This window comes from Eurosta solidaginis, chromosome 1 (genome assembly GCF_040869045.1).
Source record: "Eurosta solidaginis isolate ZX-2024a chromosome 1, ASM4086904v1, whole genome shotgun sequence".
Taxonomy (NCBI): Eukaryota; Metazoa; Arthropoda; class Insecta; order Diptera; family Tephritidae; genus Eurosta; species Eurosta solidaginis.
In genome coordinates this window covers 296,032,002-296,049,389 of record NC_090319.1, presented here as the reverse complement: position 1 = coordinate 296,049,389, position 17,388 = coordinate 296,032,002, and the positions used below count along the sequence as shown (strand labels likewise).

Below are 17,388 nucleotides of genomic sequence, written 5' to 3'. Positions count from 1 at the left end.
CAACTTATTCTCTTATCCTTTTTTAAAACATTTTTACTATACCTGAAAAGATTCCTCAGCCAAATTATTTAGTTTATTGCCACGCAAACTTAAATGTTCCAGCTCATCTAAATTCATAAAAGCTCTTCGTTCGATGCGTTCAATTTTATTATCGTCCAAATGCAATTTTCGTAAAGCCTGAAGAGTTTGGAAAATAAATCACGTTATTAATCGAAATTATTAGTTAAGAAATTTTTATAACACACCTCCAAATCAAAGAAGGTGTGCTGCGATACTTGAGTAAGATGATTGAAGCGTAGTGATATTTCTTCCAATTTGGAATGTATGTCACCCTGTATAAATCAAAGATGTCACACATCATCACACACATTTACTTATATACTACATACCTGAAATGTACCCTTCATAACCTGCTCGATACGATTATCATGCAATTCCAATAAGCGCAAATTCTTCAAAAAATGAAAACTTGTATCACTCATGCTAGTTATTTTATTATTACTAAAATCTAGTTCTTGCAATGAAGTCAAATGACGCAAAGGATCGGCCGGTAAAGCAGCGCCCGTGAAGCCATGTGATATTTTTAGTGATATAAGAGAGTGGCCAATCTGAAATTAGTAAGAGAAACTTTTTTAAGCTTTAATTAAGTAGGTAAAAATAATGTTATGACTAGAGTGAACGGATTTTCGATTAGTTGTCAGGTTTGCTAAGGAATGCAATCAACCCGGAATGCAATACATGCATTAAGGTAATACACTTTTGGACTGCAGCCTTCGTATCATTTTTTAGAATGCCTTAGTAGGCTGGAGTGTGGCTCTCTAATTTAAAATTTCGTCATCTCAGAAACTTAGCACATCTACTTCAATTTCGTTAAAGTTCGAGCAACAGGTTCGACGTTATATGAAATTATAGATATGTTATCGAAAATTTATCGATTTTTCATAACGAAATTTTCGATATAGATTTGTATAAAAGTTGTCGATGACTTATTGAAAAGTTAATGTTTATCGGCGTGTGAGCGAAAAGTTATCAATTTTTTTTTTTGTTGCCCTGAAAACAACACCGACGGCTGCACTGTTTGCCATTCTGTACATTCCACCTGTAGACCTGGTAGCAAAGAACATAGCGTTAACAACTGCAGCCAGGCTCGGGGCTTCGGGACAGCTTGAGAGCCGACCATACGGCCATTGTGGTATAGAGTCATCAATCACAAGACGAACAGACTACCTGATACCCTATCTGCACTTCGAGGGCGATCTTAAGGCCACAATAGAGGTTCTCAAATGGCGAACGAGGCGATACATGAGTACACAGATGGTTCCAAAGTAGTGAAAGGAGTAGGGTCTGCGGTATACTGTGCTGATCCGGAAATAAACAGATCCTAAAGGCTGCCGGATTACTGTAGCGTTTTCCAAACGGAAATAGTAGCCGTAACCAAAGCAGGGGGAGGGATTAACTTAAGCTGCAACCTTGTCAACTTTTATATTGGCAGTCAAGCAGCAATTAAGGTGATAATCACGCATAGCATAGCATCTAAATGCATGTTAGAGTGCAAGCAGTCCCTGGAGAGAATCGGGACAGGGAGAAGCTTACATCTATATTGGGTAGCAGGGCATATGGGAATAGATGGGAATGAAAAAGCGGATGTACTAGCTAAAAATGGCGCATCCCTTGAAGCTTGCTCCGTAGACGTCCCAATTAGACTGGGTGAGATTAAGCGAAGGCGAGAGGTGCACACGATCGACCAAGCGGGAAGGACGTGGGTTCAGGCGCGGGGCTGTAAAGTGCCGAAAATTATGTGTAGTCGTACAACCTTAGACTAACAAAGTTGCTTCTATCTTTAAAAAGAGAAGACTGTAGACTAATGACGGGTATTCTGACTGGACACTGCCTTCTGGCGTCACATGCCTTTAAATTAGGCTTGGTTAATGAAAGCAGATGTAGGAATTGGGTGCTGGAGGAGGAAACGATCGAGCACGTTCTGTGCTCGTGCCATACGCTTGCCAGGCTAAGACTCCAGCTATTAGGAGTGATACAGCTGAAGCCGCAAGTGGCTTAAGTCCTAGGAAGCTTCTAGTATATGCCAAGATTACGTAGTTATTTTTTAACACAGGTCCTGGTTTTTGATAGGGCTTTTCAGTTTAGTTGTTAAAACAAACTTCTGGTAACACTGCGGACTCACTCATTCAGTCTATGTGAGGTCCTCATGGACCGGCCAGTTCAACCTAACCTAACCTAACATGTCGATTTGTTATTAAAAAGATAACGATTTGTTATCGAAAAGTTGTCGATTGTTACTGCATTGTTATCGATCAACTGGCATCAGCCATTGCCCAAACTCTTTCATCCAATTATATTCAAAACATTTTCGTTTGGCCAGGTCTGATCTAATTTGAAAGGGTTTAAAAATTTCGATTGAGCTCAACTTTCCTCGAACAAGTTGATGGGAAGTAATTTTTGTGTTCAACTGACCAACGAGAAAGCATCAATTTCGAAATACTTAAATGCGTTCCTTTTTGTTCAATAAGCCTGCGGAAAACGCCTTTTACTCTTTAAGCAAATTTTGTATTGAAAAATCCCACAGAAGAGGGAAAATCCCCGAGTCGGCATCACTGATGACAAACCAATAGAAAATCAATAAGAAGCCGAGCACTCGTTATAAAAAAATAAATGTAAGGCGAGATAACCTCCGAAGAGATTTTAGGCCGAGCTTCTCTTCCAATTTACGTCGTGCTGCATTTAATTTTTCCTACAAATTGGCAAGACAAGACCTACTTGTTTAATGCCGACTCCGAATGGCATCTGCAAGGCAGATGAGTTTTCACTGAGAGCCTTTCATGGCAGATATACACTCGCAGTGCTTGCCAAACACTACCGAGGAGCGACCCCGCTTAGAGAAATTTTCGTGTAATTGAAAAACCTTGTTTCTAAAATTTTAATGGTACTTTGCCCGGGGCGTGAACCCAGTACCCTCACGCCACGGTGGCCGCACCAGCACTCGTTATAACAAGCCGATAACACGACGATTATAATTTGCAATCGATAATAAGCCGATAAGAAGCGTTAGAAGCTGTTCTCACGTGGTTTATCTTCAATCCCTGGGCAAGCTTTAGTTAATTTTGAAATATAAATTTTCTGTACGTACTCCTGTGAGTTTAAAAATCGTTCTTCACGAATACTTGGGAGTCACACCTTTTTTCTTTCTTTTTTTTCCAAAAACCGACAGTGCTTCCATGACCCATTATATATAGGTATAATCATCAAAGGAATGCAATGGTTTACGGAATAATTATTCCTTTTTTTGGAAAAAGTACTGCGATCCTTCAGGCAGCAATCAAATTCCAAATGGAATGCATTCCTTAACAACACTGATATGGTTCTGATGAAATGCACTTGAGTACTCGGCACAACACCCTCAATCTAACTCACCTCATGAAACGCATCATTCTCAATTGTCTGTATACCATTTTCACTAAAATCTAACCGCTTTAATCCACGTACATGCTTAAATGCATGCGATTGTATGGTGGAGAGTTGTGCGCGCGTAATTTGCAAATCCTCCAACTCCACGCCAAAATCCTTAAAATCATCCGGTCCTATCGAAGTGGCACTACCCATGCGTGACATTGCCAATGAGCGCATATTCCTCATTCTGGTCATACTTTTTGCAAATAAATAATTTTGTTTTTGGCTGTTAGTTAATGTCAAAGAAACGAAACTTACTTGCGTAATGTTTGTAAATTTGTTGGATCATTCTTATCGCCGCTCAAATCCAATTTTAGTAGAGTATATTGCATTGTGTTGAAAGTCTCCGTTGGTTGTTCAATTTTGATTTTATTATCGCGTAAACTTATAACTCTGCATAAAGGTTTTTGTAAATGGATAAAGGTAAGAATACACAAACACATAGAAGTTTGTACAGAGATTTAGGTAGGTATGTGTGCTCAAGTAAGTATGGTATAATGTATGTATGTAAGTGAAAAAAACTAAACGTAAAATAATCGCTTGTGATATGAGGTAATGATTAATTTGTGTTAGTGTTAATTGGCATACTTTACATAGAAAAAAAAACAAACATTGTTTGCAAAATACAACAACAAAAGAGAAAATCCCTTAAGACTTTCCTCATTAACGTTAATTCGTACATAATGGTTTTCAAATTGGCCAATAAGGTCACATACTAATCAGCAACATTGGCTATGCGCCTAAAAGCGCACTAAATTTACAAATTAAAAAGAGCGCCGTATTTGCCGTTGGCTGTGTAAACATTTGAGAGCAGTCAATTCTATTGGTGATTATATAAAATACCCAGTTGGCAAAATGACACTAATGCAACAGTAAAAAAAAAATAATCCATTAAGGAGTTTCAAGCGGAACTTGTTGCAAAAGTCTAAATGAAATGAACAATCACTTTATAATTGCATTTTTTAAACTTTTTTTAAAACCGAAGAAGAAACTCCCCTTGTAACAGAAATACCTGCTCCAAATTTTGTACAACAAAACCCCTTGCGGCCTCTTAATCTTCATGTGGGCAAAATGAAAATGTATTTGTTAGGAGATATGGAGATTTTTAATCAAAACAAGTTTTCGTGGCAAAACTAGTTGCAGTCGTGCAACGCAATTTTTGTACTTTTATAGAGAATGTCTCGAAAACAAGAACCAAAGGGAAACATCTGATTCTGTATTCAGAATAAGAGAACCGAAGACCCTTCGAAAAAACCTATATCATATCTGAGTCTGACCTTTTTTTCAAATTTTGTAGTCTTGTGTAGTATTGAAAAGAATAAAGAACTGTATTAAACCAAAATTTATGACAGCACGAAAAGATTTATTTCTTTTTGGCTATCCAAACATTGTTTCAGCATACAACTTCACTCTTATGGCTGCTATGTGTTTTTTTTTTTTTTTTTCAAATTAATTTATCCTCTCTTTGAATGCCAAATTTTTCTTTAGTTTCTTTTCTAATTTTTATTGGGAGATCGCCAAAATGTACAACATTGCACGGAGCACTCGTCCGCTTTCCCAAAAACCAGCATTCTTAAAACTACCATCGGTACATTATAAAAAAATTGGTACTGTAATTAAAATAATGAAAATAGAATTCTCGTAAATATAAAAGTGGCGTGCAATCTTTACGAGCTTTGCGAGTTTTCATGCGTTGTTCTATTGCAACTCATTGCTAATTTTCCCACTGGGTATGTACGATCGTAGTCAAGTGTGTTTGCTTCTAGTTTGTAGAAGCCATATTGTCAGCTTTTAAATACAAATATTTTCTCCCAATTCGACCAACGGAAAACGTTTATTTAAATTTTTTAATTTACCTATTTTTTTTCTTTTTGCTTTTATGTTTCTTTCGTGACTATCATCATTGTTTTGGTATTCCACTTAGCAAATAAAAATACAGGGCTATCGAGAAAAATTTTACAGTCACAATTGTGAACCGAGAAATTATGAGCTCATGAAGTTTTTTCATTTTGTTAAATAAAAAATCGTTGTAAAATCAAATCACTTGTGCTCACATGAGGGGATGAACCCTTATGTTTTTAACAAATTTTTTAAATAAGCTCTACGTTAAAAAGATAATTGACCGTTCTGCAACTGGGCCTTACATATATGTATTGCTGATATTATGTATCATTTAAGTCAAAATATGTATGTGTGGCTACGGACTGGACTTGGCAGATTCTAATTTTAATTTAAAGAGTATTTTCAAACCAATTTTTCTAAATTAAACACCTTTCATTCCAGTTCCTTCCCTAACACTGTTTAACGATTTCAGTGTAATTATTGAGGGGCCATTTATTCCCTCAAAGTATGAAAAAGATTGACCAATATAATGAAACCTCTAAACACACATTCATCGATCGTGTTGACACATTCCTGTCTGAGAAAAATACGAGTCAAATGTTCAAATGTGTTTGCAGCTAGCCACTCATCAGCATGGCTTCAGAAAACTTCATAGCACTACCACCGCGCTAAATGCCATTAGCACCCAGATAAATTGAGGTTTAAATCAATACCCCCACCATAGAACAGTACTCGTAGCGCTAGACCTATCAAAAGCTTTTGATACGGTCAACCATGGCTCGTTACTGCAAGACCTGGAAGGGTCTACCCTTGCCCCATGTCTTAAAAGGTGGACCGCAAATTATCTGGGTGGTCGGCAGGCATCGGTGCAATTTAGAAACGGAGCATCAAAACCAAGGAGAATTAAACAAGGGGTGCCACAGGGTGGTGTCCTATCCCCACTTTTGTTTAATTTCTACATATTTAAGCTACCTTCTCCACCGGAAGGAGTCACAATCGTTTCCTACGCCGATGACTGCACAATAATGGCCACAGGCCAAGGCCCAAAGATCGATGAGCTATGCAATAAAATAAACGGCTACCTCCCTGATCTCTCCAGTTTTTTCGCTCCGCGAAACCTGGCCTTATCACCGACTAAATCTTCCGCGACCTTATTTACAACATGGACGTCCCAAATGTCGACCATCTTGAACATCCACGTCGATGGCACTACGCTACCGACTGTCCTACACCCCAAAATCTTGGGTGTGACGTTTGATCAGGATCTACATTTTGGTGAGCACGCAGCCGAAATTGTTCCGAGAATTCAGAGCCGTAACAAAATCCTCAAATCCCTCGCTGGCAGTACCAGGGGAAAAGATAAAGAAACGCTCATGACTACATACAAAGCATTTAGCCAGCCGATTACGTGCTACGCGTCACCCATATGGTCGCCAAGCCTAAAAATTACACACTGGAAGAAGCTACAGGCCTGCCAAAATACTGCTCCCAGAATTGCCACGGGCTGTCTTCTTATGTCCCCAGGACACCATCTGCATAATGAGGCGAGAATACTTCCCATCAGGGAGAGAAATGAGATGCTGACCAAACAGTTCCTGTTGAATACCCAGAAACCTGAGCATCCCAACAGACATCTGATTGATGAACCAGCACCGCCTAGGGGCTTAAGGGGTCATCTCCGTAAGCATTTTGAGGAAATACGGCACCTGAGAACCCAGCCGTATGAAGCGAAAAATCACAAGCAGGTCCTTGGTGAACTCCATAAACAGGCGTCGGACCTTTATGCCGGGAATTGCCCGATGAATCCAGTACTCAAAGAAAAGTATCCAAAACTCGCATACTCCCCAGGGAAACACGTGTCACTCTTGCTCAACTTCGTTCTGGATACTGTAACAGGTTAAACTCTTACCTATCCAGAATTAACCCCGACATACAAAATGTATGCCCCGCTTGCAATGTGTCCCCACATGACACCAACCATCTCTTTAACTGTAATGTGGAACCAACGCCTCTAACCCCCCTTTCCTTATGGTCCACCCCTGTTGAAACAGCAAGTTTCCTTGGACTCCCGTTAGAGGATATTGATGACAATTTGTAATCGGTCACGGCTGTTAGGTGGGACGAAGCTTTGCTACAACAACAACAACAACCAGCACCATTGTTCAATTATTGTTCTTTTAGAGCTAGATCTAGTTGTTTTTTGACATTTAGCTCCAACAATTTGCTCCTTAGCTCTTTCAAATTAGTTTAGTCTTTTTTGGCCCCAAATGTATTTGGCTAATTTATTAATAAAAAATATTGTATGATATGTTTTGGAGATCAGTCAACCTCCTCCCATGACATATATAAGGTTAGTTTTTAGCTGAGATATGCTGTTTTTGGAATAAAATTCAATGATATGAAAAAATATGATATAATTCTGATATCAAGCTTTTTTTAAACTAGTACTATAGAACTGCCATCATCAATTAAATCCTTCTTATTTTTATTTTGCACATTTAAAAGGAAAACTTCTTTAAATTTTGTAACTGAAACTTTGGAAACCAACTGTAAATACGTTTTCGAAGAAAATTTCAAGAAAATTTCGAAGTTTTTATTTGGAATTCTCTGAATTTATAAAAGGTACAATTTATATGTCTCTCGAAATTCGCATAGATTTTTGACCAAGTTTTTTTTTTCGAAGTGTGTTTCAGATTTTCTCCCACTTGTGGAGAAAAATCTAAAACACCCTTGGAAAAAAAAATTATCAAAAGTCAATTCGAATTTCGATTGACCTATGACTTGTACTTTGTTAGACTAAAATTAATTGGGTTATGGAACTGCATGCTCGAAAAAAAATTCGAATATTTCCTAACAATTTCTCAAATTTAGAAATGTTTCTTTTGTTTTGTTTGCACAGTTGCAGTTACAAAATTCATGGAAGTTTTTTTTTTAATATCGAAAATAAAAAAAGAAGAATTTGGTTGACGAAATTTGATAAGAATTGTCACTGCTGGTTTTCTGTTCGCTAGACACTCGTCAAATAATCTAAATAGTTTCAAAAAGCCAAAGTAAGTATCTACGTACTGCATATGAACTACGGACAAGCGAAAAATAATTAATTTTAGTTTCTTTTTCCAGTTTTTAGGAATTTCGTTTAAAAAATGTTGACCTTTCTAGGGGCCCGCGATTTAGAGGTACTATGACATTTAATACAGGAGAGTCTTTAGTTTTTAAGCCGAATTTCAAAAGCAACGAAAATATGCATTTCGTTTTAATATTATAGTGCAGTGTGCAAAATAAAAATCTATATATATATTAGGGCGGGTCGATTTAAAAATTGCTCATTGCTCTGTGAAAATCGCATTCTAGGGATCAAAATAAGAAACTTTGCCGAAGGAACCATACCTCTAAAACGAATTCTGATGTCCCCCCCTTTGGGTCGAACTTTTGGGTAGGGGCAATTTCAATTCTACCTGCTGTGTCTTGTGGTGGCTTAAAAAAACAACCCATGCAAACTGTGTCACAGTGATACCTTCATTTTTTAAACCGGTTGAATAAAAAACCCACACAACTATGTTTACGACATGCAAATGCATCACAGTGATGCCTTGGTTTTAAAAGGGGGTTGTAAAAACGCTAATTTCTAATAATTTTTTTTAATCTCTTTTCTATTACTAAGTTAAATTCATTTTTTCATTTACATATGTTCTAACTAAATAAATTTCTAAAGAGAAAAATAAACTCCAAAAAGAAAAAACATAGGCATTTCAAAGTGGGATTTTTCAAAATTTTCCCCTACGACCCAAAGGGGGGACATCAGAATTCGTTTCTTACTTTGATCCCTAGAATATGATTTTCACAGAGCAATGGGCGAGTTTTTTGCCTCCCCACAAATCCACCCGGCCTAATATATATATATAAAAAGAAAGGCTAAAATGTGTTTAAGTTGGTCGCCGGTGTTCGAAGAGATGCGTCGGTCGATTTTGTTCAAACTTTCACACAAGTTGCGTAAACCTCACGCGGCGGTTACTACAGGTACAGGTCTCGAGATATAGGCCAAAACGTGGGCCAGTGAGTACCTAGACAGTGTTTATACAATATGGATATCAAATGAAAGCTGTTGATGAGTGCTTTGGTACAGGGTGATATATTATCCAGAGTCGGACTGGGACTGGGATTAGGACTAGGACTGGGACTGAGACTCGGAGTGGGACCACCCAGGCCCCCCCCGAAATTTTTTTCTGGCTACGCGCCTGGCGGCCATAATGGTTTTTTGATTTTTAAAAAAAAAATTAAATCACACTCTTAAACTTTGTGGAAATTGGTTTGACATTTTCATTTTTCTTAATACCAAAAAAAAAAGAAAAAGTATTTCGAAAAGTTTTAAAATCGATTTTTAAGTACACATATTGCAAAAAAATTAGTTACCAATATAATGGACGCCTCAACACGTCCCATTTTTGCAAAAGCACAAAAGAAAAGACCTTACTTCTTAACCTCTTCTAATTAAGAAGCGAATGTTGGAATCAACCCCTATTGATTTTTTATTCATTTTTCTTCACTTGGTTGATACGTCTTTAACCCTTAAATATGGTGAAACATCATTTTATAAGAGATAAGCAGTCTCAAGTGTCTTCGCTACTGCGGAAAAAAATGATTTTGGAGGTGTTCTTTGGTGTGTTTTGGCCCTTTTCCTCGCGGTTGGAAGATAACTTTTTTAATTGACGCTTAACCGTTAGGAGATGCTGGCCCTTGCGTAACAAGTCACTCCAGCTAACGCTGTTTCGCGATAACTGACGCCAACAGCGGGCACCAAGAGAGATCAAAGTCTTCCCCCACCTGCTTCTCACCCCAGCGGGTTAGAGGGTCAGAATATACCCGCGGTAGGTATGCCTGTCGTAGGAGGCGACTAAAATACCAGATTCAAGGGGCTGTGTAGTAGAGGTTTACGCCGATTACTTTATCGGCGGCTGCGGCGTAGACTCTATTATATACCGGCGGCGGCGGCGTGGGCGGCGCGCCGGTGTACGCCGGTGTTCTTACTTTAAAAAGCTTGATTTTTCTAAAAAAAATAAAATTAAGAAAGGTTTTGTTGTTTATGTATTTCAGGAAACCAACGTGCTGGCCATTTAGGGAAGATCCGGGATTTTTGCCTCAAGATCTCGCAGACCGTTCAAAAATGTTCAGAAGTAGCTTCTTGCGAAGGGATTGTCCCTCGTTCACTTACTCCAGAGAAGCTTCGGACCTAACCCCGGTCTTTGGAATTGGTACAGCTACGTCTGCTGAAAAGAAATGGAGGTACATAAAACAGCCCCTATGTTGTCTGTATATCTCGTGCAAAGCGTAGTATCACCTAGGGTTAACTCCTAATAGTCGTCACGAACATAATTTATTTAAATCATTTGTGGCTCATTGGCGGTCACACACAAAGGCGACTTACGGTTGCTATTAGTGGTCTATTAATATTCTGACTCTCGTGGCATTCCAGTTTTTTCGGCTGTTTTTAAAAGCTACAGTTCCCGATGTGCGAACAGTAGCAATCCCGACCACCAGTTGCTACCACGCCTCCTGACCCTCGCACCATATGCCAGCATATAAGCTATAGGACTGCGACTTCGAACTCATATGTAACTTCATCGACGCACTTTCCTAGAAGGTGTAGCTCCGAAGACTTTCCAACGGATGCTTTTGTCGAGCTATGCTTCCGAGCTATACCAGAGAAGCTCCTTGAAACGTTAGGGAGTGATTATTCGGCCAAGCATGCAACCATCGAAATCATAAGCAGTCTAAGTAGATGTCATTGCGGAATGAGGGAAAATCATATAATCAGCGGCGCATCTACATTATTAAAATTTTACAAGGACCCTCGATAAAATTTTTAAAATGTAGACCAAAGTTTGCAGACGTTTGTGTTCACAACATTGATTTCAATAGTCTTCGTTAAATCAAAACGATCTTTTAGAATGAAAGTCGACCGATTTTAAGTTGAAAGATGTTAACTGTTGTTTTCCGGCCTTATGATATAAGAGCTCATTATGGATGACCGCATAGCTTCAGTTTTCAAACTAGTTCGACTGTCCACTACGTTAGGGTAGTAGCACACACGGTCATTAGTTCGACTGTCTTGGGAAAGCTTTTACTTCATCACTTTGAGTGTCCTTGCAAAGGACAAAGCCTCACCTGGTAAATATATGTGCCTTCGTATTCACATTTGCAAAAGGAGCCGAAACGTGTTGGTGATATTTAAACTTGGTTGATAGGCTATATCCAATGTGACTCACTCCAAGGGACTAGTATGGTATAGGGCCGCCAACTTTAGGAAATGTCAAACTGGGAGACTTGGGTGTTGAGTGATGAAATGTGAAAATCAAAATTAACATTTCAGCAGCTATTGTATAGTTTCGCAAATAAACAACAGGTGTTTAAATGTGATTTTTTAAGTATGAGGTAAGAATCATTTGAAAAGAGGACCTACTATAGGATTTTGCATGATTTCGCTTATTCTTTTAGCCAATCGCAATATAAATTTTTTTTTAAATCGGCAGCTTTTTTGGACATTTTTATTTTTTAACAACTTGAGGACAATTTGAAAACATGTTCGCCGTGGGTCATTTTATTTCAATTCGTTGTTCATTTTTAATTTTTTGAAAAACAAAAATATGCAAAGTGAGCATATAAATTTATTATATAACTTTTATTTTAGTGTTTTGTTTTAATTACTTACTTACTTACTTAATTGGCGCTTAACCGCCTAAACGGTTATGGCCGTCCAACAAGGCGCGCCAGCCGCTCCTTCGCTCCGCCAACCGGCGCCAATTGGTCACACCAAGGGAGTTTAAATCGTTTTCCACCTGGTCCTTCCAACGGAGTGGGGGCCGCCCTCTACTTCTGCTTCCATAGGCGGGTTCCGATAGAAACACTTTCTTGGCCGGAGCATCATCTTTCATTCGCATAACATGGCCTAGCCAGCGCAGCCGCTGTGTTTTAATTCGCTGGACTATGTTGATGTCTGCGTATAGCTCGTACAGCTCATCATTAAATCTTCTTCGGTACTCGCCATCGCCAACGCGTAGAGGTCCATAAATCTTTCGAAGAACTTTTCTCTCGAACACTCCCAAATCCGCTTCATCTGCTGTATGGTTTTTCTGCCCCGTACAGCAGGACGGGTACGATAAGTGACTTGTAAAGTATTATTTTAGTTCGCCGAGAGAGGACTTTACTTTTCAATTGCCTACCTAATCCCAAGTAGCATTTATTGGCAAGATTGATTCTTCGCGGGATTTCAGTGCTGATATTGTTGCTAGTGTTGATGCAGGTTCCCAAATAAACGTTGTTTTAATCACTTGGTAAATTGGGTGATGCAAGGCCCGTGTTAAGCTGACATCGAAAGCGCCTAATCTTTTAAATAACTTTTGAACAGTTAGAAAGAGTTAAATTTTGCAATTAGTTTCTTATAACTGGTAGTGATGCGCATCCGTTGATACCACTGTCGACCATATCCGACCATTTTTCGACATGAACAATAAATGGCATAAACAGTCTTAAACGAGAAAATATAGTAACGCGCCGGACGCCGCCGCCGCGCCGATATTTTTAACATTCGGCGGCGGCGTGCGAAAAACAACCAAAATCGGCGGCGGCGGCGGCGTTTATCGGCGGCGTATATCTCTACTGTGTAGCGCAACCCTTCAGGTTGCCAGCGCAATATATAGCTTCTCCAAACCCAATTGTCAACCTCACCTATCCGCGGCGAATCCTGTTTCACTAACAGACGTGGCTCTGGCGAACCCAAGCTCCTCATGGAACTTGGGGGTGGGGAGGAAGGGGATGGCCTAAAGGTTTAATGTGGCCACATAAATCGTTCCCGAGATGGTCGGGCTAGCACCTTAAAGGTGCTGTGGTACCGGAGCGTACCGGATCTGTATCCGGCAAAGGACCATTACATCGATAACACTCCCCAAATCCTTCGGGGAGCAACCTTATCGCTACAACAACAACAACAACCTGCTTCTCCGAACCCAGTGGAGATCTTCCCATAACTTGTCCACGCCAGCAAAAGCGCAGTAGCTCTTCGAAGCTTAGCTAAACATCATCGTCCAGTTGGAGTATGGTAGTTCGTAGAGGCTGTATTTACCGGCTGAACGGTCACAGTCTGCCGCCGTGGTGTAGATCTAATGTGTTGGCCTTTCCCTCAAAAATATTTAAGAAAATTTGTATAAATAGTATTAATTGTCCCTCTGCATTACCTTGGCACCAAAAGTTCGTCCGCCTTAACAGATAAATTTTTGGTTCGGCACAAAACATGTATGAAGGTGAGCCAGTTCGTAGAAAAACGAATACACAATACGTAGCCTTCGAATTGGATGGAAAGCTAGAGCTTAATCTCCTCAGATATATATCACACCAAATTGCTACCAAATTGGTATTAGTGGATATGATATATCTTCCGTAAACCTTGGCGGTAAGTCGGTTTTTTCTTCTCGTCGCGCAGACGCTGATACATTTCTAAACAATTTGTTGAAGAAAATTCCCCAGAAGGGGATCGTGGCCTGATGCTTCCTTTTGCGGAAAACAACAATACAATTCTTGAATTGAAAATTCTGGAAGGCAGTTGACCGTTGAGATTTCTTTCCCACCAAAAAAAAGTTATTTCCACCAATAAAAAATTTGGTTTTGGATAAAATATCATAATATTAATGTTAGAAGTCAAAAATATTAACGAGAGCATGACACTGGTAATACGCGTCCAAAAATACCGAGAGAGATGTCAAAAGACTCGTATTGACCTCGACAACAATAATCCGAAGGCAGAAAATAAAAATTTTAGATCGTTCAAAAGAGATTAACGAAAAACCGAAAATTCCCCGGAGTGCTCCGAAACCGAGGGTGGGATGTATAGTATTTTTGCACAGAACACCTTTCTGCATTGGCGGCCTTTGGCCGCGCTTATAAAAAATTACCTTGGGTGGGGCCAACACAGGTTTGGAGACCAAAACTATATCGCGCAAAACACTTATGTTCACAATTTTTTTTGTGAGTACAACAAAATCATCAAAATTACATCAACCACTGAAAATTTTCAAAATTTCCTTTGCAAATATCTCCGGATTCACAATCCTGGATCCAAAGCGCGTCTTTTGATACCCCTCTTGATATTTTTGGACGTGTATTAAGAGTGTCATGCTGTCGTATAGAATATATTACAGTTTGTTATATTTCTATTATGAAATTAAAACCAAAATAAAACAAGTAAGGAAAGCTAAGTTCGGGTGTAACCGAACATTACATACTCAGTTGACAGCTATGGAGACAAAATAAGGGAAAATCACCATGTAGGAAAATGAACCTAGGGTAACCCTGGAATGTGTTTGTATGAAATGTGCATCAAATGGAAGGTATCAAAGAGTATTTTAAGAGGGAGTGGGCCATAGTTCTATAGATGGACGCCATTTAGGGATATTGCCATAAAGGTGGACCAGGGCTGACTCTAGAATTTGCTTGTACGATATGGGTATCAAATGAAAGGTGTTAATGAGTATTTTAAAAGGGCGTTGGCCTTAGTTCTATAGGTGGGCGCCTTTTCGAGATATCGCCATAAAGGTGGGCCAGGGGTGACTCTAGAATGCGTTTGTATGATATGGGTATCAAATTAAAGGTATTAATGAGGGTTTTAAAAGGGAGTGGGGGTAGTTGTATATGTGAAGGCGTTTTCGAGATATTGACCAAATTGTGGAGTATTCCTGCTAAGATTCCAAGGGCTTTTGATTTCGCCTTGCAGAACTTTTTCATTTTCTTCTACGTAATATGGAAGGTGTCACACCCATTTTACAAAGTTTTTTCTAAAGTTATATATTGCGTCAATAAACCAATCCAATTACCATGTTTCATCCCTTTTTCGTATTTGATATAGAATTATGGCATTTTTTTCATTTTTCGTAATTTTCGATATCGAAATAGTGGGCGTGGTCATAGTCGGATTTCGGCCATTTTTTATACCAATACAAAGTGAGTTCAGATAATTACGTGAACTGAGTTTAGTAAAGATATATCGATTTTTGCTCAAGTTATCGCGTTAACGGCCGAGCGGAAGGACAGACGGTCAACTGTGTATAAAACTTGGCGTGGCTTCAACCGATTTCGCCCTTTTTCACAGAAAACAGTTATCGTGCTAGAATCTAAGCCCCTACCAAATTTCACAAGGATTGGTAAATTTTTGTTCGACTTATAGCATTAAAAGTATCCTAGACAAATTAAATGAAAAAGGGCGGAGCCACGCCCATTTTGAAATTTTCTTTTATTTTTGTATTTTGTTCCACCATATCATTACTTGAGTTGAATGTGGACATAATTTACTTATATACTGTAAAGATATTCACTTTTTTTTTTAATTTGACTTTAAAATAAATGTTTAATAGCAGTAACGTTCCTGCCAAATTTCATCATGATACCTTCAACGACTGCCAAATTACAGCTTGCAAAAATTCTAAATTACCTTCTTTTAAAAGTGGGCGGCCCATTGTCCATAATTTTACTAATATTCTATTCTGCGTCACGTACCAAGTTTCATCGCTTTATCCGTCTTTGGTAATGAATTATCGCACTTTTTCGGTTTTTCGAAATTTTCGATATCGAAAAAGTGGGCGTGGTTATAGTACGATATCGTTCATTTTAAATAGCGATCTGAAATGAGTGCCCAGGACCTACATATCAAATTTCATCAAGATACCTCAAAAAATTACTCAAGTTATCGTGTTAAGGGACAGACGGACGGACGGACGGACATGGCTCAATCAAATTTTTTTTCGATACTGATGATTTTGATATATGATATATCTATCTCGATTCCTTTATACCTGTACAACCAACCGTTATCCAATGAAAGTTAATAAACTCTGTGAGTAGAAAAATAAAAGTGTGAGAGCAGTGAGAATTTTAAAATTTTTTTAAACGTCATTTCGGCTCTCACCGGTTTTACCTTGTAATATTTATGCCATGGATAATATATCACATATGTTTTGTGCACAATGGTGACAACGGCTCAAAATCTGGTTGGTTTGGTTAATTCATATGTGCCAATTTTTCATCAGATTTTTTTTAAAAGTAAGTGGAAACAAGTAAGGAAGGCTAAGTTCGGGTGTAACCGAACACTACATACTCAGTTGAGAGCTATGGTGACAACATAAGGGAAAATAACCATGTAGGAAAATGAACCGAGGGAAACCCTGGAATGTGGTTGTATGACATGTGTATCAAATGGAAGGTATTAAAGAGTATTTTAACAGAGAGTAGGCCATAGTTCTAGGGAGGGACGCCATTTAGGGATATCGCCATAAAGGTGGACCAGGGCTGACTCTAGAATTTGTTTGTACGATATGGGTATCAAATGAAAGGTGTTACTGAGCATTTTAAGAGGGAGTGGGCCTTAGGTCTATCGGTGGACGCCTTTTCGAGATATCGCCATTAAGGTGGACCAGGGGTGACTCTAGAATGTGTTTGTAAGATATGGGTATCAAACGAAGGGTGTTACTGAGCATTTTAAGAGGGAGTGGGCATTAGGTCTATAGGTGGACGCCTTTTCGAGATATCGCCATTAGGGTGGGCCAGGGGTGACTCTAGAATGTTTGTACGATATGGGTATCAAATGAAAGATGGTAATGACTATTTTAAAAGGGAGTAATCCTTAGTTCTATAGGTGGACGCCTTTTCGAGATATCGCCATAAAGGTGGACCAAGGGTGACTCTAGAATGTTTGTACGATATAGGTATCAAACGAAAGGTGTTACTGAACATTTTAAGAGGGAGTGGGCATTAGGTCTATAGGTGGACGCCTTTTCGAGATATCGCCATTAGGGTGGGCCAGGGGTGACTCTAGAATGTTTGTACGATATGGGTATCAAACGAAAGGTGTTACTGAGCATTTTAAAAGGGAGTGGGCATTAGGTCTATAGGTGGACGCCTTTTCGAGATATCGCCATTAGGATGGGCCAGGGGTGACTCTAGAAAGTTTGTACGATATGGGTATCAAACGAAAGGTGTTACTGAGCATTTTAAGAGGGAGTGGACATTAGGTCTATAGGTGGACGCCTTTTCGAGATATCG

The 17,388-nt window shown here is 39.0% G+C and overlaps 1 protein-coding gene across 5 annotated transcripts in view; it reads right to left on the bottom strand.

The window, feature by feature from the left end:
- chp (chaoptin) overlaps positions 1 to 17,388 on the bottom strand; it is a 52,088-nt gene that overhangs the window by 15,658 nt on the left and 19,042 nt on the right. For 3 of the 5 annotated variants that reach the window (XR_010948968.1, XM_067761146.1, XM_067761148.1), the window contains exons 6-10: positions 3,724 to 3,858; positions 3,430 to 3,661; positions 390 to 608; positions 246 to 332; positions 43 to 177 (exon numbers count right to left, since the gene is read on the bottom strand). Coding sequence is in view for 4 of the 5 variants with exons in the window: in XM_067761146.1 (XP_067617247.1) it covers positions 43 to 177; positions 246 to 332; positions 390 to 608; positions 3,430 to 3,661; positions 3,724 to 3,858 (808 nt within the window). In the remaining variant the exon portion in view is untranslated. The remainder of the gene's footprint in view (positions 1 to 42; positions 178 to 245; positions 333 to 389; positions 609 to 3,429; positions 3,662 to 3,723; positions 3,859 to 17,388) is intronic. The other 2 variants (XM_067761147.1, XM_067761149.1) reach the window with 1 other exon arrangement.